The sequence below is a fragment of the Hippoglossus hippoglossus genome, chromosome 14 (assembly GCF_009819705.1).
Source record: "Hippoglossus hippoglossus isolate fHipHip1 chromosome 14, fHipHip1.pri, whole genome shotgun sequence".
NCBI classification, from domain to species: domain Eukaryota; kingdom Metazoa; phylum Chordata; class Actinopteri; order Pleuronectiformes; family Pleuronectidae; genus Hippoglossus; species Hippoglossus hippoglossus.
Genome location: NC_047164.1, coordinates 4,858,675 through 4,879,920, shown reverse-complemented (window position 1 = coordinate 4,879,920; position 21,246 = coordinate 4,858,675). Strand labels below are relative to the sequence as shown.

The window sequence follows — 21,246 nt, the reverse complement described above, 5'->3', positions numbered from 1 at the left end:
GGTCAAAGTAGAATAACAACCAAAAGGCTTATAGCCACAAAAACATGCCCTTCACCTACAGATTCTGCACATTCACATGCAAAATCAATTTATAGAGATTAGTTCGGACAAAAAAGGGGGGGTGTGAAGTTGGCTCTTACCAAATTTAATTATTTGCCAGGTGTTAAAGACACTTTTGTAGAATCACATTGATCATTTCAACCAGTCGACCTCAGCCAAAGAAGCTCACGAGAAGAAAGAAAAACAACAAGAAGTCGACTGCTCTAAGGCAATTGGCACTATATGTGGCCCCGTTGCATGTCGGGGAGACAGGATGTTTAATTAGACCTGGTAGAAAAACAAATTTGACCCTTGGAAACCTGAAAACAGAAGGACAAACACCTGAGCGTTTGGACGTCAGTGCTGTGTGAACTCACACCTGAGGTCAGGCCCCGAGCAGCAGCATCACTAATGGTGGCATCGCATTAAAGAAAGAAAATGAAAGACGCCGTCAATGAACTGAAAAAAAAAAAATCTCATAAACCATTCACGGTGCCTATTAAAAAATTTGATGCTTAAAGATGCTACAGCTGCAAGGAAGAGAAATGGGTGGATATGATAGTAGATTAATTTATCACTGATTAAACCTTCAATTACACTTGTGGAATAAACATACCTCGAAGGCCGAGAGAGCAAAGAATCAGAGCTGGTATATTAACACTGTGATTCATTGGGGGGAAGAAACTTTCATCTTTTCCAGCTTGTTTCCTTGTATTCATCAAACTGCCGACATGTTTATAGGTTTGTTACGTTTATAAGTCAACAGTAATAGGAGGCCCGAGGCATCGCTGAACCCGGCAGTTAGTTATGGTGCCACAGAAACCAGGGCTCCACACACAGCATTAAGAACACAGGGCAGAAGTTTTGTCAACTATTTTCTCTGATTCTTCTTCAAATATTATTGTTATTCTGTTCAGTGATTTCAAAACTATTGTTTATTTTCGTTTGCTGCTCTTATTACCAATTTAAAGTCCCGCTTTTTGCTATGATTAATATTTTTACATGGATATATAATACGCTGCTGGAAGTAGGGGAGAATATTCAACCCACATTTTCCCAGAAATTACTTTTCTATAGATTAAAACTGCAGCAGCAAACACTTTTTATGTAGAGGATGGAATGACTGGCTGGATTATGTTCAGGGGCAATTTCTTGAATGAATGAAGCGCTACATTCATTAACAGCAGTGGAGTCGCCGGGAGGTGATTGGGGTGGACGGCGAGCGCACAAAGCTGTCAGCCCAGAGACATCTGCAGTCCCGCTTGTGGTTCGGTTTGGGCAACAATGTTACTTTGGTTAAAGTTAGAGAGTTAATGTACATGAACACGTCCCTGAAGTCATTGTGAACATTGTCCTCTTTTATTCTGTATTTTACACTTTGAATGTGAACATTTTATTTGTTTTTGTGTGATCTAGTTTACAAAGAAGCGAAAAAAGGGAGAGAACAACCTCCGTGGTGCTTTAAACAGATATAATAAGAATTTACTTGGTTCATTTTCTTGTTCTCCTGGGGGTTTTAAATGTAGTTGACTGTTCCTTTGCACATTTAGCAAATTCCAACTGCAAAATGTTTTCTTTAGCATAACTGTCCTGCACATTAAGGACAGATATCATCTTTCATTTAATCTTTATACAGCTGATTTATTCATGACCACGCTAATACATGTTCAGGTGTTCAGTGCAGTGGAGTGGTTAAGTCGATCTTTCCATACAGGTCCCTAATAAACTTGAGTGGACTCCACTGAGGACGTCTGTCCCCCTCTCACTGAAGAGCATTTAAGATTATTGTTGTCCTTGTAAAACCGTCTGTCTTATATCAGAATCCTCTGCTGAGGCAATGCAGCACAGAGCGGCAGAAGGAGGAGGAGGAGGCCACTGAATGTGCTGCAGCGAATGGTCGGACGGTAGCAAGCTGAGTTGGTGAGCTGTGGTTCCATGGTGGGCCAGCAGCAACATCACCCCCTATAGCCAGGCTGATGAGGATTGAACTGCTGGGAAAGGCAGGCGGGGGTGAATGGCAGGATTTGCTCTGTAGTTGCCAACTATTGCCAACTCAAGCTACAATAAATCACTATGACTTGTTATTTATCATTAGATTGTGTTGCTGACACCAGCATGAAGAGAAATGTACCAGTGTGACAACAAACTTTCCCTCAAAGATAAACTGAAAGAATAAACTAGTGCCAAGTGGAAGAAGGGTGCCACGATAAGGAGCTGACACCAGTACAGCCATGGACACTTCCACCCTCCTCGGGATGGTTTATCTGGTCTTCTGGGTTAAAGCTAAGAACTTCCAGGAAAATATGTCGTGCCAAAGTCATTTTCAGCTGCATCGTTAGGATGGCAGTGTTGTGGGCTCGGACTGAATATATTTTCAAATCCTGAATTGATTTACGTGACATTTTTTACAGATATTCCGATAAGGATCAGAGCATAAACTCAGTTTTACAAAATTCCCCCCAAGTTGTTTGGTGCGAGCATCCGCTGCTGTGCCAACAAGCAAAGCTACGATGATGAACATAATAAACATTATACTGGACATGCTAAACATCAGCATGTTAGCATGCTAACACAGGCATTCAGCTTGTAGCACTGCTGTGCTGTAGACTGGTTATGATTTCTAATAACTCAGATTTCTAAGTTTCAGATGCTCTTGTCTTTTATTTGCAAAATAAGATGGGATTGGACAGTTGGATTGACGAGCTGTATGACTTTGTGGTCTTCACATTCACATTCACAGTTCATAGTAGCTTCTTTAAACCACAGATGTTCACCCCACCCTGACCAAGTACTTTAAAATATTTAAAAGAAGTAAAAGTAGAGTAAAAGCGGTACTCAGTGTACCATGGGAGTTCTCCCAGCGGTGTAAGCATACAGCAGCCTAACTAAGGGGGTGGTTCAGGGCCGACTAAAGGGGAGAAATGAAGTTCTCTGTGTACCATGGGAGTTCTCCCAGCAGTCTAGGCCCACAGCAGCACATCTAATGGGGGGTTCAGGGCCTACCAGAGCCAACTGTGACTATAAACTTCAACAGGGAAAGTTTTAAAGCTAACTTTAAATGTAGAAAAACGATCTGCCTCACGGATCCAAAGCTGGATCCACAGGAGAGGAGCCTGGTAGCCTGAGGCCCTACAGAGGCTCTATGAACCACAGGCATGCATCTAGAGTGCAACGGGACAATAAGGTACTACGAGCTCTTAAGGATACGATGTAGCTCCTTCATTAAGGGATTTGTACATGAGGGGAAACATTTTGAGTTCTAGGATTTTACAGGGAGCCAATGCAGAGAAGGTCATTTGGAAGAAATCTGATTTGCTGCAGCACAAGCAGCAGTGAGAATCAACTGGAGGATTGTTACTGAGTTAAAAACCCATCCTGATAATAACAGCAGTCTAGTCTGGACATAACAAATGCACAACAGTATTTTTAACCTTTGAGACAGGATGTTTTTAATTTTCATAACGTCACGCAGGTGGAAGACGGCTGCTCCAGGGACTTGTTTCATGTGCGAGTCAAAGGACACAACCAAATATGCAGATGTGGATATGTTTCACTCTTTCCATTAACACTGAACACAATGGACTCATTGTATCACCGGCTGCTCATCTGCCCGGTGATCCCCAAAGAGCTGTCTCTTGGACTTTGTCACATCCGTCCCCCGTCACTGGGTGTGGGGAGTTTTTAAAGAGAGCTGGAGACAAACTGGAGCTTCCTGTCTGGGCTGTGCGCGTCAATGCACCCGACTCGTGTCTCGGATGAACTTGAACTTTGCGACACAGAGTCCTTGAAACTTTGGATGTTTCTTCTGTTGTTGCCCTGATCGATACCACGCTTCAACTCGACTGTAGCCTCTTAACTGCTCGATTTCACAGATGTGTTCTCATTATCTTGAGATCCTGAGGACTCCCTTTCTCTCTCGCCCTCTCTTTCTCTTTAACAATGTTCACATTCAAGATTGAAGATAACACACTGGCAAGCAGTGGCCATCACAGGTCAACAGCTACATCTGACAACAGGGCTGAATGTCTAGTGTCTCAGTCTGAGAGGGACAGTGCTCCCAATTTATTGAAAAATGCAGATTTGTTTTAATTGCTTAGGTTTTGAGCAAATTTCTGTTTTTATTCATTTATTTTTACGTAGTCACAGAAGTGACAAAACACACTGTCAACAGTTTTCATAAAGACTTTAAATGTCTAGTTCCAGTGAAGTGAAGTGTAAAGGCCTTTCCTATACGTTGACATGGTTGTCAAGCAACACTTCTGCAAGTGTTTCTGATAACAAACATGGCGATGGTGGAGGCGGTTGTACTTCATGAGATGCCTGTAGTTTCTTCCTCGTGTCTTAAGGTTATCTCACATGAACTATTGGCTACATGGTACTGCTCTGGTTCGTCTGTATCAGTAAACTTTAAGGAGACGTGCAGAAATATTGAGGTAATTAACGCAGAGTATGGACTGAAGGCTTCGTCCCTTTTCATATATCTTATCCTTTCTTTATTACCTATTCTTTTTACTTTGATTTCGTGTTACAGAAAGTCATATTATTCTGTTTTTTTTATAGTTTCTATTATTCTAAAATCGCTGCTTTTACTTAATACCACTGAGCCCCCAGTGTTCATCTCCCTCTGATTTTGCCTTTAAGTTCTACTAAAGATTTAATCTGGTGTTTCTTTGTGTGTGTGTGTGTGTGTGTGTGTGTGTGTGTGTGTGTGTGTGTGTGTGTGTGTGTGTGTGTGTGTGTGTGTGTGTGTGTGTGTGTGTGTGTGCACGTGCGTTGGCTCCAGTGCTCTTTTGTAAGCCGATTTTCTCCTATTGAGCAAATTTCTCCCAAATCGTGTTGTCTTCAAAATCATGAGAAATAACTTGAGAGCGTTTCACATGGACTCTGGCTCATATCACATCCACACAGCCGAACAAAAGACATCACATGCACTATGTAGCACACGGAGCGGCACCGAAGATACTATTGCATCATGGGAGTTTTATGTTATGTCATTCGAGACCAAACCAGTCAAAAATTTTACAGAGAAAATATTTTAGAAATTATTAAAAGTTATTAAAGCTTCCAACTTCAAGCACAAATTACATTAAAGATAGATGCTTACATGTATCATATATATTATGATATCATGTATTATTGTCAGTGAAGTAGGATCTATTTTTAAAACCGTAGTGCTACATACTGCAGGGTTTTATATTCAGCCATTAGTCTGTCAGTCCTACACTGCATTGTCTCAAACTGTTTGACCAACACCGACCTTATCGATTATAGCTTTCATTTATGTTACAGTAAAAGTATTTTCCAAAGTATAAAGACACAGTTTTGCCAAAGGACAGAGTGGGTAGAACACTCCAAGTTATACATTTCATATTTGCGAAAAGTTCTGGGTTCCAACTGAAAGAACAAGATGGCAAATAGAAGCGGTCGAAATGAGTTTTCTCTGTCGGGTGGCGAGGCTCAAGGTTAGAGATGGGTGAGTAGTTCAGACGTCCAGAGGGAGCTCCGAGCAGAACTGCTGCTCCTTCACATTGAAAAGTGACAAAAGGTGGTTCAGGCTATGTAATCAGGATGCCTCCCAGGCCTCCTTCCATTGGAGGGAACCCTGGAGTAGACCCAGAACTCCCTAGAGGGACTACATTACCCATCTGGCCTCACAACAGGCTCCATATCCCCCAGGAAGAGCTGGAAAGACCTTCTACCTCCATAACCTGAGCTTGGATAAGCTGATGGTTGCTGAAAAAGAAGAAGAAGAAAGAATTGGCCATGACACAGAAAAGCATTTTGCTGAACAGTCCCCCAGACTTTTGAGTTTCAGTTTGTTGAATGACTCCCTCTTGCAGCATGAGGCCTGAACTGGCCGAACCAAGAAGGGCCCCTGAGTACATGCCTGAGCACAAACCTGCCAAATATCCAGGCAGTGCTAATTATGCAATGGCCAGACACTTTCTTTGAAAGACAACCATTGTCTCCCGTCATTGTGCTTTAAGACAATGACAGTAGCTGTCAGACAGTAGCTGTCAGACAGGGGAACAATTTATCATGTCTGCCGCGACAAAAGGAGACGTTTTGATTTGACGAAGGTGCTGCAGACCTCAAAACTGGGAGATTTTACTCCCAGTCCCTTTCTCTGAAGTCTCGCCAACTCTGCGTGCCCTCATGTATATGGTAATAGAGTCACATTTCTCCAGCCATCACATCCAGAACCATCTGTCTACTCAAGGCTTCGCACGGTGTAACGCTCACACCATGTACTTTCCTGTCTGTTCTTTTTCTAATGCTCGTTTTTTTATCTGTTAGTTTATCATTTTTCTTCTATACATTTCATATACAGAGACCTGAAGCTTAACTGACACCTGTTCAGGTTCATGGTAGATGTTTAGTTTATGTCTTGTTCACTCAGTCTATTCCAGTTGATTATTCTCCTGCTGACTTTTTGGTCTGAATGTTAACTTTTATATTGCTCATATAACTCTAATAGTATTGCCCACGGCTAGAGCAATAAATAATTATGTCCATAACACTATAAAAATACAATTGTTTTTTTTCCCAATGTGCCATAATAATCAAGCTCAATATTTATCATTTAAAAACAAGTTCTCATTCCCATTTGTCAGAGAGATGATGCATGGTAAAAAAAAATAAAAAAAAGAAGATCTAATTAGTTCTGATTTATATGGAACATTATTCCAGGAGCTTGTGCTCTAAAGTAAATGTCTGCATACGCAAAATAAAATCTTTCTGTTCCCTTCACACACATATCAATGTATTGTTATTAGAACTGAAGTTATATATCAGTCGGTATGAAAACTTGTGTTACAGAATAAGAAATACCCAAAAAATAAAATGGCCATTAATGTTTCAACTTAACGTAAAAAACAGGCTTATTTGTGTTGTGTGACAAGCTAAATGCTAATGCCAGCAGCTAACATGCTGAATATTATCTATCGTTTGTACAGAAGTTTTTCACTGTTGGTGAATTTGCACATGTGCCAGCAATACACTTTCGAGCTGTACAAATTCACACACACATTTCACTGGCATAAAGTGTACAGTTGGATAAACAGTTATAACACAAGCAGCCCACACTGATGATGGTGAAGTTAGTTTCAGTTTTGCCCTTTGAGCATGACAGCGTGAAGGGCAGTGAAGTGACCCTTTGTCACAACAAATGAACACGACTGAAGTTTAATATGCAAATGGTCCGTGTGCAGGGACGCAGCACATCGTGTATTTGCATAATAAACTTTGCAAAACTGTGGGCAAATATTGAACATTTCTCTAATGACAACACGCACGAGTCAATACGAGAAGTGGATTGAAACAAGTGCCTCTTTACTGAAGTTTCACACATTTAGTTTTACAAAGTTTATATTATAGAAATGAATTGATCAACATTACATAGATGCTGTGGTTGTTGCTGTAATTAAAATAAATGTGAGAAACCTCCTTCATGAGAAAATATCTTCATCATTCATGTTGTCATGTGTTTCAGTTGAGAAACGGCACTTTATAATTTTACTCCTTCGTTCTTTTCATTTTCTCTGCCTGACTGAGCACGATCAGTATGGAGGAGATTTACTCAGCAGGTCCGGTTGATTTGCATGTTGAGGTAACAATGCTCAGCAGTTCCTTTAATTGGTTCTCATTTAATTAGTGCACAGAGCAAAGCGTGAGGATTGTGTTTGTGTTGTGGTCAGTGTGTTGCGTTAACTTCAAACTCCTGTAGGTATAAAAGTAAAGTGATGTGACAGGAAATCAAATGGAAAAACTTTGTCCAAACTAAATAAAGAATAGCATGAAAATACACATGTGAATAAGTGCCAGTGGAAGCCAGAGCTGAAGGCATTTTGTGTTCAGGTTGTCTGAAGCCTTGGAAATTTGGTACGAACATTCACTTGGACTGAAAGATTAACTGATTCGATTTCTGTGGTCAAAGGTCAAGGTTTCTGAGGCGTCACCAAACTTAATTGTTGCCTTGTGAACGCAGTATCTCAGCAACACTCTGAGGGAAGTTCTTAAAATCTGGTACAAATATTCACTTGACATCAGTGATGACCTGATTCAAATTTGGTGGTCAAGATATGAAAGGTGAATGCCATGGCGACCATATGTTCTTGGTATTTTGAACGTGATATATCACTCAGGGAATGTCATTACAACATTCACTTGGATTTACTCAAATTTCGACCAGTTGTCATTTGGACTCAAAGATTAACTGATTACATCTCAGAGGTCAAAGGTCAATACAACTACAGAGTGGTAATTCTAGTTTTTAGTTTTTGCTAAATAATCTACTCTAATGTGGATTCATGTTTTTATTTAATATCTTAGAATTCATCATTATGCTGTAACATTACTGACGTACTGACATAAGGGATTACCGCCAGTGTTTACTTAAGATGAATGCAATTTATGAATGAAGCCACATATTGGGAGCTGCACATTGTTTACACTTAGTTAACAATCTGTGCTGATGCCTCTAAAGTCAAGAGAGTTGATGGAGTCAAAGGGAGAGACCCGAGGGAGGCAGCGAAAGGAAGAGCTTCTTTGCAAAGCTGGTTTCAAAGCAGAAGCAGACGTACAGCTTGAGGTGCTGGTTGCATAAACTTTCATGTTTCCATTGAACAGGAATCCATTATTAAGAGGGTTCCAGAATATAAATATCACGGTGTTTGGAAAGATAAACTCATATTCAAATACCATATAGATAGAAGTAAAACCAACACTTCTTTGCTGTGTAGGAAAAGGATATTTGCTGTTTTCCCTTCTGTTCTTAGTTATGATGATGTGATGTTGTATGCCTCTAGCTGTTTATCGCTCTGCCCTCAGGTGAATCAGGGGTGATCCTTACAGTACTCGTCGTTGCATCCTGTATGGAGAGTTTGAGTGTTGTGCTCTGTCCTATAGATGTGATAGACATCTGTAACTGCTCATCCACAAGGCTTTCATTGGAGAGCTGCTGTCATATAACACGTCTATGTTAGTCTGGTGTTCTGGAGAATATCTAACTTGCCCTAATGACTCCTACACGTCCCATGTGTCTGTGCTCAGCTCGGGAAGATCTGCTTTTAGTTTCTATGCGCTGAACTCTTTTCACAAACCCTTAAATCTGTTTATAAACCATTCAGCCTCTGTTTGTACCGGTTTTATGTATTTGAATAATTGTTTTTTAATTTACTTTTTCAGTCATTTTAAGCTGTTAATTGAAATCATTGTCAATTCAGGAAAGCTTAGGATATAAAATTTAAATCACTACTCAGTAATTGCCTGAAGTGAAAACTTTTAGGTTTAGTCGACAACACATCTCCACTTCCTCCCACTATCCAGAAATGAGGCAAAAATATCCCAGATACAAATAAAACATGTTATTTGATATGTACATATTTTTCTGGTTATTCTTTGAACAAGCATACACACATATATACAGTATATAGTCTTATATATGTTGGATATAAACAGGTTTTGTATATGCACGTAGCTTTTTTTATTTGATTTTAAAAGTAATAACGACTTCTTGGAGGCATTTTATTATTCCACTTACATTCACTGCTGTTAGTATGCAGCAGTGAATGTGGAATATTCATTTTCATTAGCCATGTAAACAGCTTAGAAGGAATATTGTATTCTGAATATTTTTTGTCCGTAACACATTGTAATTGTCTGCTCTGTATAAGAGCAGAGTCAAACTTTGCCATTACTTCTCTTCTGTGAACTCGTTTTCAATATGGATGGGGAGGAGGCTGATAAATTGTCCATAAAAAGGTCATTTTCCTCCCGTAGTGGTACAGCCCGACAGGCTTCCAATCCATTTCAGACCTGCTGCACGGGCTGACCATCCACCTTGCTGTCTCTGTGTGCGCTCTGTCTCTTTTCTTCGCAGGGAAAATACATCCAACCTCTGAAAACAAGGCGAGAGGAGAAAAAAAACAAGCCGCTGCAGTGAAAGCGGGATCATTAGGGAGCAAGGGAGGAGGTTTATTGGGTCGGAGCATTCAAAACTCACAGTCGCAGGCTGAGAAATGTGAACAGCAGCTGAGAGAATAGACAAAAAGAGATAGAGCAGATACCGGTGGAGGATGCAGGAAGGTTTTCCTCTGGATCAAACTGATATATATGACCAGGCAGTGAGCAGGTCAGCAGAGAGAAGAAGCTCCGACATGTTTCTCTGTGTGCTGATGAAAGGGCCTTGATGTGTAGTGGTGATGACATGTTTCTTTTATCCATCCATCCATACATCCATCCATCTTCTTCCGCCTATCCGGGCTTGGTATGTGAAGCAGGGTCTCCCAGAGATCCTCTCCCCAGCCACCCTTTGTTTCGTTCCCAGGTCAAATGGGATATATCCCTCCAAACCACCTCGACTGTCCCCATTCGACCTGTAGCAGCAGCGGTTCTACTCCGAGCTCTCTCTTGACGTCCTAACTCCCCGCCCTATCTCTGAGGCTCAGCCACCCAGTGGAGAACATTCATTTTGGCTGCCTATATTTACCACCTTACCCTTCCTGTCACTAACCAGAGCTTGTGACCATGGGTGAGGACGTAGATCAACCAGTAAATGGAAAGCTTAGTGGCTCAGCTCCTTCTTCCCTACAACAGCCCTTTATAACACCTGCATTGTAGCTGACGCCACACTCACCCATCTGCTGACCTTTAATCTCCCTTTTTTAATTTTTCCTAATTTTGTTGACAGCCTTCTTCATTCATCTCCGCAGACCGAGTCAGATCTTGTCTTCTTTTTTGTGTTTGCGAGATGTTCTTCCACAGATTGAAGGAATGACCAGAGCTGACAGCTTCATTATAAAACAACACTGCGGTTAATTGTCCTGATCATGTCTGGAGGGGAAATGGTATTATTTATTTACCCCTGTTAAATGAGATTTGCCGTCGTCTTACAGCGAAGTACAGCTTTTATCATCCCCGACCACTTTGTCTTCCACATCCCTCCCTTCTGGAGTCAATCCCCATTCCTGTCATTATTCCCACAGCATATTTTTCTTGTCTTTTTTTTTGGGGGGGGGAGGGTTATTTGGCCACCGTTTCCTTCACTGAAAAGAAATTAAATGCAAGCAAGGCAAATCGGCCTATAGCATGTCCTCCCACAGGAGAGACGTTTAAAATAAGCAAACGGGAGGAAAATCATTGCAATCTCTTTCCCTTCTGCATTTCTTACTGACGACGAGGGAAACTGCACAAAACTGCACTTATTCGGTTGATCACGGTCATAAATATCTGTCAACATTACCATATGCAATTAACACTAAGTGCACAACCTTGTGAACAGTTGTCCAAACTTACAATTTTGCAATTTAAAGACATTCAAATAGAGGAATAAACAAGCAGCAGTGTAAACATTTGCTGTTAACTATGCGACACTGAATAAAACTTTGTGCACATGCTCTTATGTGGAAATCCTCTAATAAACTCAACCCTTTCTGGACAGTTGGTCATTCAACTTATCCCCCGATTCCCATAGAGGCTTCTGGGTAAATGAAGTTGGTTGTAGCCTAAACAAGATGAACACACTCAAGCTCAGAGTCCATTCTGTGAATAACGATGGGATGTGATCGTCAGACGAGTCCATGGCTTTGTGAACAGATGGTTCAGAGGTTCTCACAGGTGTGTCCGCAGTGAGTGTCTGTTCGATTCCCACATGTGAAACACTTGTTTGCTGCTCTGTCAACTGCGTGCTGCTGCCTCTCGGGCTGATGGCAATGAGAACCAAGCAGCCGGCTACTACCTCTTCCTCACACACACAAACACACACAAACACACACAAACACACGCACGCACTCCAAGATTCCCTGGGTCCATTCCAAAGCAGTGCATGTGAAGTAATGGCTGATTATCCACTCCTCATGCATTAGCATTATCGTATAGTCGGCGTAGGCATAAACATCTGCGGTATTTATCACAGAGAGGATTTCCCTTTTTTGCTTTTGTTGATAATTACGGCACCATCTGTTTAGCTGCTCTCAGCAACACCAACACACGTCCGCTGGATGTGTGTCAGCGTAAACAAAACCCCAGAACACCTCAGTTCCTTTATCTCTGCCTCGCCTGTTATACGACGCCACTTCTAATAATATTCGCTCAACAATGTGCGCAAAAACAACTTTCCTGCTCATTACCTCTCAAACGAAATAAACAACACTCTCACAGTCATGAATAAACATCCCTGCACTTCCATTTGATTGTCCGGTAAGCGACGCTTCAACGATAACAATGAAACCAAGTTTAAATTTGTCCGATTTATTAATTGAAATCTGGTTTGGTGCACAGTTGAGGCTGAGCTTGTAGGGAGAGTTTCACAAAGCCAGTTATTTACAGTGGAGGGATGTAACAAAGTACATTTACTTGATTACTGCTTTATTCCATGTATATGTACTTTACTTTGGTAGATCAGGTACTTTCCACTTTTACTCAACGACATATGCTCGCAAATATCTGTACTTTCTACTCCACTACATTTTTATAAAGAATTGCTTTACATGTTCACATAGTAGGCACGGTGAAGTATGTAGTAGACCACGTGAGGGAATCTGCAGGTACTTTTACTAGTAGAAAAGTAAAGGTTGTACTTGTTCTTTGAGTTCTTCCTCCACCATAATTATTTCTCATGAGAGGCGACGTCGTGTAAGTGCAGTGTAACTACTGGGTCATTTGTTATAGTTCAGGCAGCATTGGAACATTGTGGGGTTTCGTCCCCTTGTAGAGAAAACATGGCTCTGACAGCTGTGTGATAATTGTCTGAATAATTTAACAGTGAAGTGCATGCAGCTCGGTTCCAAACATGCTGCACTCGGTGTTGAAGGAGACCGAGTTCCACGTTTTAAGATGGGAAAAAATAATGTCTGTAATTATCAGAAAACCTTTTCTTCACAGTCATTTCTGATTCTGCAGGAAAATGGGGCTCAAGGTTTCACCTCATGAAGTTGGGTCAAGAAGCTCTGGATGAATCAGAGGTAGAATTGCAGCAGCATTTTCCAGAAAACATTTATCAGGAGGTGTTTTTTGTCCGGCTCTTCCTGACATTACAATAACTGTGACATTACAATAACTGTGAATGCATAGTGGCTAATTATGGCGAAGTTTTACTGTCGGAAAAAGCCATTCAAATCACAATTAACAAGATCTCCCCCTTGTGGCGAGCTGCCCATCGCACACATTTATTCCAAGTAAGCCTCGATTACCAGGAGCGTACATTTGGAAAAGCCCATGTAAAAACTTTAATAGTTAATGTTAATGTTAGTAAATGATGGTTAATGATCCAAGATGTGGGCAGTAAGTCTTTACTGTGAGTGATGTAGCTGTTCAAATTAAATGAGAGAAAGTTTTAAAGGAGACATAAGACTCTCTTTCAGTTCCTCTAATGTGTTATAAATGTTTTTTGTGAATGTAAAAGCTCTGCTCAAAGTCTGTGGTAAAGGGAGCACCTCATGCACGCCCCCTACAGGCTCGTTTATGCTCAACATTAGATACGTATGCAGAACTGGACGGAGCCTTCTGTCAGTACTGAGTTCATTTGCAGTGCCTCCGCAAATCGTGTTGGGACTGTGTATCCAGTAGTTGAGTGACATGACCATAAGACACGAGGAGGAGAGTTTAACAATGTCAACAAAGGAGAGACTTTAACAGTTAGCACAGGGAACATACGATGGCTCAGAGACAAACGGTTGCTTTTGCTGCAAATTGCTTAACAACCAATGCCAACGTGATGCGTGGGCAGTGACACTTACATTGCTTGAAACGGTTTAATCTCCTTTCGTGTATAAAAGGCAGCGTTACGTACTTGCCGACATTTCCTACAGGTGCTGGAGGCGGCTGACCAATCATAATAGAGTTGGGTCAGTTGGCCAATCAGAGCAGACTGGGCTAAACAGAGGAGCTGCTGTGATGACAGTGTGAGGAAAGAGAGCATGTAAATAATAATGTTTAAATAATATGTGTTTATAACTATGTCATTAGATATAAGATACATATTAGATATAAAAAGAGATAGAAATAATGAACATGGACATTTCTTCCAGGTGGATGTTGAAAGAACCAGTAAAATAAAGTTTTGCTGTGCATATAGAAGCTAAAGCCTGTGCCTGTGCTTCTTTTGCCTCCGTTGCTGATATACGTCCGTGTGCGTGTGCGTTTGTGTCTCTTTGTTTGTTTGCATGATTTGTGTGTTGAAAGTGGGACATGCATGCCCACACACGCACAAAACAGCCCAGTAATGAACATCAATCTGTCCCAACTGAAGAGATCAATTCTCCTCTATAATGAAAAGACTCTTATAAAGATTGTTTTTTTTAAACGGTACATAATGTCACCCCCTCCTTTTTCAGTATATAGTACGTTCTTTATCCACGCTGCATACATTCAATTTATATTCAAATACCCTGGAAAAAATGAACCGTATTATATTATGAACTCTTAATCTTGAAGATACCGTGGTGAATTTGCCGTAAGCCTATGCATAAGTAATCGTCCACACTCGTGCATTTCTCAACACACGTATATATATGTGTTGCTTGTGTCTGATTTAGACTGAATGCTGCGATTTAGCAGCTAATCTTTTAGACAGAAAGGCAGACACGGGCATAATAAGCTGTAACTGTGCTAAGTGATTATCACACTGACCTAACCTAACTTGTAGGCTGCATGTTTAATTAAAAGCATATTCTATAACCTGGAGGCTGTTTGGAATAAAGGAATATGGAGCCAAACGAAGCAGGGGAATATCAAATAATAAAGATGTATGTTAAGTGAAACAGTGAGTTCATACCAGTGTAGAAAAACGACAACCCTTTAAAGCAGCCTCAAGGAAATTGGACTCTAAATACAGTCTGGGTTATTTTCAATGTAGTTGAGGATGATTCACAGGAGCATTTGGCATTTAAATTAACATGAAATAGTTTGGATACGATACCATTGTTGCATAGTTATAGGGAGGCCGAAGATGACACAGCTTCCGGTTGGATGGGTCTTTTATAGGCCTTTGAATACCAGTCAAACACTTTAGTCCAAACTCCAGTGAGCGAGGGGCCGGTCCAGAAGGTGTGAGACGGTGAGACAGACGGATGAATACGTGTTGTATTGTTAACATCAGATATCTGGAATCATATCTGAATCATGCAATGGAAGATTTTTTCATTTATCAGTTGAAGTGACTTGGTGATGACCAGCCAAACCCCCTCAATTCATCTTTATCAGCACTCAGTGACACTCAGTGACACTCAGACAGTGATGGACGAGTCCAAAGTGATTTCTCCACAAAAAAAAAAAGAGGGGACAAATGTCCTTGTATACAGGATGTGTTGAATTACTGTCTTCCCTTTGCGCATCGCGGGGCACAGTGACAGTTCTAGGTTAACAGCCACACACCAAAGCCACATGTGCACCCGCCGCAGCTCCAAAAAAATAAATGTGTAGAAACGGTTCATGCTTTGGTGAAGCTATAAATAAATCTCCAGTGCAGTTCTCGCGATGCACTTGTGACACAGCTCGAGCAGATGGATGATACGAGATGAGAGGAGGCGGACACGCAAGAGTGAGGACTCCCTCCTCTCCAGACCTCAGCACCAAGGTCTGGGGTCCCTGCAATACTTCAGCTCTGTGCTGATGAACACAGGATTGATCAGTAGTTTCTGTTTGTGCATCGTGAGTTTAAACGCTCCCCTGCAAACGACCTTCGCAGGCGTCTGTAGGCGAAACACAAGGTGAGCCACAGATATGAGACCTAGATGTTGCACGACCATCCAGACCTATCATCTCTGGATGCACCTTCACAACAGACTTCTGTGTTGGTTTGGACAAACAAGACAGAAACATGGCACATTTCTACACCTCTTTGTGCAGCACCTGCTTAGTCAGGGTCTTGTGTATCAAAAGATTATTTATGGCTGCAGTTCGGGAACCGCGGAGCACGCTTTGGATTTGGCTGCACATCAGCTAGATGAAAAAGGACCTGCGTGCCCCAGTGCCACAGAAGCTCAAGGGCTGTGTCCACACGCTTGTCCTTCCACTCTGTCAAAACACAGCGACTGGCATGCCCGATAAAACTTTGTCTGGGCCGAGGCAATCGGCTGTGAGGCAGAGGCTCAAAAACCTCTGGTATGTAATCTCAGCCCACTCAGCCAACAATCACACCAAGCTGGTAATGCTGAGATAGCCTGTTACAGCGCGCTGGAAATTGCATACCATGCAACAGTGTAGTGTTTACCCGACTGGGGAAATGCCCAGAACACAGCAACGCAATGTAAACTGCATTTTATGATAACTTACCTCACGTTAGGGTCATTGTAAGAGAAAGAATAATTTCATTATGGTAATGCATTGCCGTTTTAATTGTGTTATGGAAGTGAATATGAACACTTCTCCCACCGTCTGTGGCAACGTGCCACCGCGATCGAATGTGCTTATCTTGACCGGCTGAGCAGCCGCAGACTAATTCATTATGCTGAGAGGAGAAGGTGAGAGGTGAAACCTGTACCGTCACATTCAAGGGTGAATCCAGTGTTAAAAGAGCTGTTTCATTAAGGTCTAATTAGGGCTTGATGATGTGAACAATAAATATATTAAGATAACGATTTTTCTATCAATATCACATTATTTTTTAATGAATGACAAAAAGATTTACTGATCAGAGGTAGATCATCATATTTCATTGTACACACAAGAACATGCAGCTTGTAATTCGTGATTTATTCACTTTTTTTATTGTGGTTTGGCTCAGGGGCAACAGCAGAGCTTCAACTGGTAGTAACACGTGATTTAAAGCAGGGAAATGGGTGGAAATGTGGAAGTGTTGAGATTATTTGTCGGTCAAATGACTCAAAGTTGTGTCTTTATCATTTTAAACTCTTCTATCAAATACAGCCCAGAGAAACGTGCAGTAAAAGCATCATCATCATCATCATCATCATCATCATCATCAGATACATGGATAACACTTTGACCATGAACTGTTAAAATGCTTGATGTATAATAAAGTCGAATCCAAAGATATGATCAAGATATAATGTTTAGCATAATATTGATTACAGTGCGTATAGGATTACAGTGTGTGTTACTCTTTTACTTTTGATAAAAAATGATATTCTATTGCAGTATTTATTGATATTGTTTTATTGCCCAGCCCCGCGTATATAATAAAGAAGTAAAACATTGAAAGTGTTCATGTCTCCCTCTGCAGGTAATGTGTTCGTGGTGAGTCTGGCGTTTGCTGACCTGGTGGTAGCCTTCTACCCGTACCCGCTGGTCCTCTACGCCCTCTTCCATGATGGATGGGCACTGGGAAACACACAATGCATGGTGAGACTCCCATCAGTACCACTGCACCTCCCCTGACTCCACTCACACAGCAGTCTGACAACAACACTGCAATCCTCTCTCTCTCTCTCTCTCTCTCTCTCTCTCTGTCTGTCTCTCTCTCCGTTCAGGTCAGTGGTTTCCTTATGGGGCTGAGTGTCATCGGCTCCATCTTCAACATCACGGGGATTGCGGTGAACAGATACTGCTACATCTGTCACTCCTTCTCCTACAGCCGACTGTACAGCTACCGCAACACCCTGCTGTTTGTTGCCTTAATTTGGCTGCTCACGGTGCTGGCCCTCGTCCCTAACTTCTTCGTCGGGTCGCTGCGCTACGACCCGCGGGTCTACTCCTGCACCTTCGCCCAGAATGTCAGCACTTCCTACACGGTGGCGGTGGTGGTGGTGCACTTCCTGGTCCCCATAGCGGTGGTAACATTCTGCTATCTCCGCATATGGGTACTTGTGATTCAGGTCAGTGTTCCTGCCTCTCTACATGGTTGGTTATGTCTTTACAGGCACAGAAGGTTTTAAAATGGTGCGACTTTATGAATAATAATACACACACCAAGCAGGAAACATGCCTTCAGCTGTGAATCAAGCAGAAAAAAACCCTCAGGCCAGAAAATAACGAGATCATTTCAACCTTACAGAGTTCCACTAGTTCTACTTCATCTACAATGGACTTGAAATATATCAAATAAAGTAATTGAAGTTTTGAAGTTGTGACTTTTCAGTGCATCTTCCTGTTAATTCCAGAAATCTCTGTCTATCTATATGTGGAACACAGATCTTCAGAACCGCTCATCTTATTGGCTTCATACGTGGCATGTGGATTATTATGGGGCCAAAGAAGTGCAGAGTTCAATTAGGTGCGATTTGGACGCGTCTTATGTTTAATATTAATAAATTCTGAAGACACATACGACTAATGCTCATCAACTTAAGTGATTTTGTATATCACGACTACAGCACGTAAAAAAAAAAAACATTTATGCGACAACAGCAAGTTTAAAACAACGGAAACGATGAGTTCTGGTCTTTTCCTTCTGACTAGATCTTCACCACACTTTGAATCAACAGGTAAACAGCTCCTGGTGCAGCTTCAGGGTTCTGTGGATCAGAGAGTCCAAAGCTGCAACCAGCATTTCCACAGGCCGAACAAACAGCCCATTCCAAACTGTTTAAAATGGACAGAGCACTTTTCTTTTTAATACCAGAAACACTGAGACAAAAACATGTCATCCTGCCATTTTATATTCTTTTTGATATGAAATATTTTGCTCTAACACAAAGATTTGGCAAAATCGTCATCTGTGATTCCAGCTGAGTGATCATGTTTGACAAGCACGTAGATGGACCAGCTCCCTGGAGTGGTTCTGCAGCCTGTGTGTGTGTGTGTGTGTGTGTGTGTGTGTGTGTGTGTGTGTGTGTGTGTGAAAGCAGCCTTCTGGCATCATTTACAGCCTAATTCCCATCTTGTATGTTTCCATTTTCTCCAGGTGCGACGTAAAGTGAAGTGCGAGGAGGGCCCCCGCCTCAGACCAAGTGACTTGCGGAATTTCATCACCATGTTCGTGGTCTTTGTGCTGTTCGCCATCTGCTGGGCCCCGCTTAACCTAATAGGCCTGGCAGTGGCCATAGATCCATCCCGTGTCGTCCCCCGCATCCCCGAGTGGCTCTTTGTGGTCAGCTACTTCATGGCCTACTTCAACAGCTGTCTGAACGCCATCATCTATGGCTTGCTCAACAGGAATTTCAGGAATGAGTACAAACGCATTGTCACCTCTGTGTGGGTGACCCGGCTCTTCGTAACAGAGACTTCCCGAGCCGCCACGGAAGGCAGGAGCGTGAAGAGCAAGCAGTCGCCGCCGCCGGCGCCGCCGCACAACAACAACGAGTCAGTAAGAGAACACGTTAACAAGGAATGAAAACTAGATCCTGGAGCCTGTAAAATAGTAAATTAGTAAATCCTGTATTTATGTGAAATCCAGACGGTTGTGCAGCTAAAGAGTCAAGTAACAGGTGAAACTGGAAAACAAGGCTTGGTTTTCTATTGGCACATGAACACGTGTTTATCTCTGGACGTGTTATTTTGCAGTTTGGAGAAAGAACTGAAGTTTATATCATCAGTAGAAGAATCTGCATGTTTTTCTCTGTGATTGATGGAGCAGAGAAAACATTTATTAGATGTTGCATCCTGTGAGAACGGAGCCGTGCGTTGCAGTTTCACCTCGTTCTGATTCTAAAAACAATCTGAATGCTACATTAATATTACATTAAAATGTAATGTCCTTTAATGTCTGCTGCTGTAGACTCTCAGACATATTCCACACTGACTGGGTGACCACTGGTAAACAGACACTTCTCTCTTTAGTAACTTCACAAGCCTCAAACGGTGCAACTTGGCTCACCTTAAAAGCCAGATTAGTAAAAGTGGAGATGGTGTCGGTCTGTGTCTCATGCACAGTGTACAGATCTGCACGCGAAGCATAGAACATGGCCGCAGCATATTCTCTGTGCTGCCCGGTCGGATCCTCTTGCACAGGAAAGAACAAGTGACAAAATCTTAGTAATAAACATGATCAATCAATTCAGGAAATGAAGTCGCTTACGACAAAACAAGCAAGATGGAACTAGCACCGTGTCACCACGTCCGAGCTGCCAATCAATACGGGTTGTTTTCAGTTTCTGAAAGTCTCAAAACAAAAACAGTGTGTGTGATGACGCAGGTGGACAACACCTGAAACATCGACTATCGCTGCTGTGTCAGTCTGCATATCACCTTTACTGCTTTGCTTTATTATATGATAGCACTTATACTTATACATACTTATCACTGGAAGCTGCCCTTGATATTTGAAATAACAAAGATGAGTAAACATATTGTGGGACATAGCTCTTCAAATGTCCCAAATATTCATTAACTTTACCACTTAGATTAAAAGTGATTAGCAAATTATCATAGTCAACACCATTTATAATGTGTTTGAGGTTTCTGCTTTAGAAGCTTTGTTAAACTTTCATCAGTTCAAACCCAGTGACAACACAGTGCAAAGGTAAGAGGTAAATTGCACAAGGTGAAAAAAAAGATTGAACTAAAAGCTTTTCTGTGGGAATGAAACCACAGTTACTCGAAAATTCACTAGATCTGAATTTGTATTTGGATCTGCACCAAATTGCAGAGCGTCACAGATATCAGTCCTGGTTCCACCCCAATTCAGATCCGTAACTAAATTTTATTTAAAAAAATAAAATGCCCCAAGCCTCCACAAGATTTCATGTAAATTGGTCTTGTAGTTTCTTGTTATCCTGCAAACAGTAAATAAAGAACAAACAGATGAAAACCGAGCTCATAAAGCCTTTAAAGTACTGTGTTCCTGCACCTTTTACAGTATATTATATTTACTTATAATATAATGCAATACGTTGTTCAGTTTCGCCAAATTGCTGAAGACGTTTCTCTATGCAACAGTTTGCTCTGCAATTCTGAACAAAGTCATTGTCACGATCCAAGACGTCAGTTGCATCTAAAATAAGTCAGATCCATTCACCTTAGTACATCCATAGTTTAACGAGTGTCACAAATCTTATAAATAACTTTAAATGATGCAGCTCTCCAGGCCACACAACAGCAAAAACACACAAAAGCTTTGACACCCCCCCCCCCCCCTAAATAAATCCACTTCCTGAATGTGCAGCATGCAATATAGACTGAAAACAGGTTGCTCCCTCTCTTCCTACATCATATGCAGCAGCAGTCGTCGTCTCATGCAGCGGCAAATTCTTATTCTTCACTCTGAAGTACTTATGCAAAATGTCAGCTTTTCATTTCATAGCTAATAATTAATGTTTTTTTTCATCATGAAAGAATAATAATTATGATGCTTTCACTGTGGAGCGACGC

The 21,246-nt window shown here is 41.5% G+C and overlaps 1 protein-coding gene across 1 annotated transcript in view; it reads left to right on the top strand.

Moving 5' to 3' along the window:
* Positions 1-19,961, top strand: part of mtnr1bb (melatonin receptor 1Bb) — a 31,912-nt gene extending 11,951 nt beyond the window's left edge. Inside the window, exons 2-4 of the mRNA XM_034607108.1 lie at positions 17,222-17,340; positions 17,469-17,813; positions 18,842-19,961. Of these exons, the coding sequence (XP_034462999.1) occupies positions 17,222-17,340; positions 17,469-17,813; positions 18,842-19,270 (893 nt within the window). The 3' untranslated portion in view covers positions 19,271-19,961. The remainder of the gene's footprint in view (positions 1-17,221; positions 17,341-17,468; positions 17,814-18,841) is intronic.
* Positions 19,962-21,246: the final 1,285 nt, after the last annotated feature.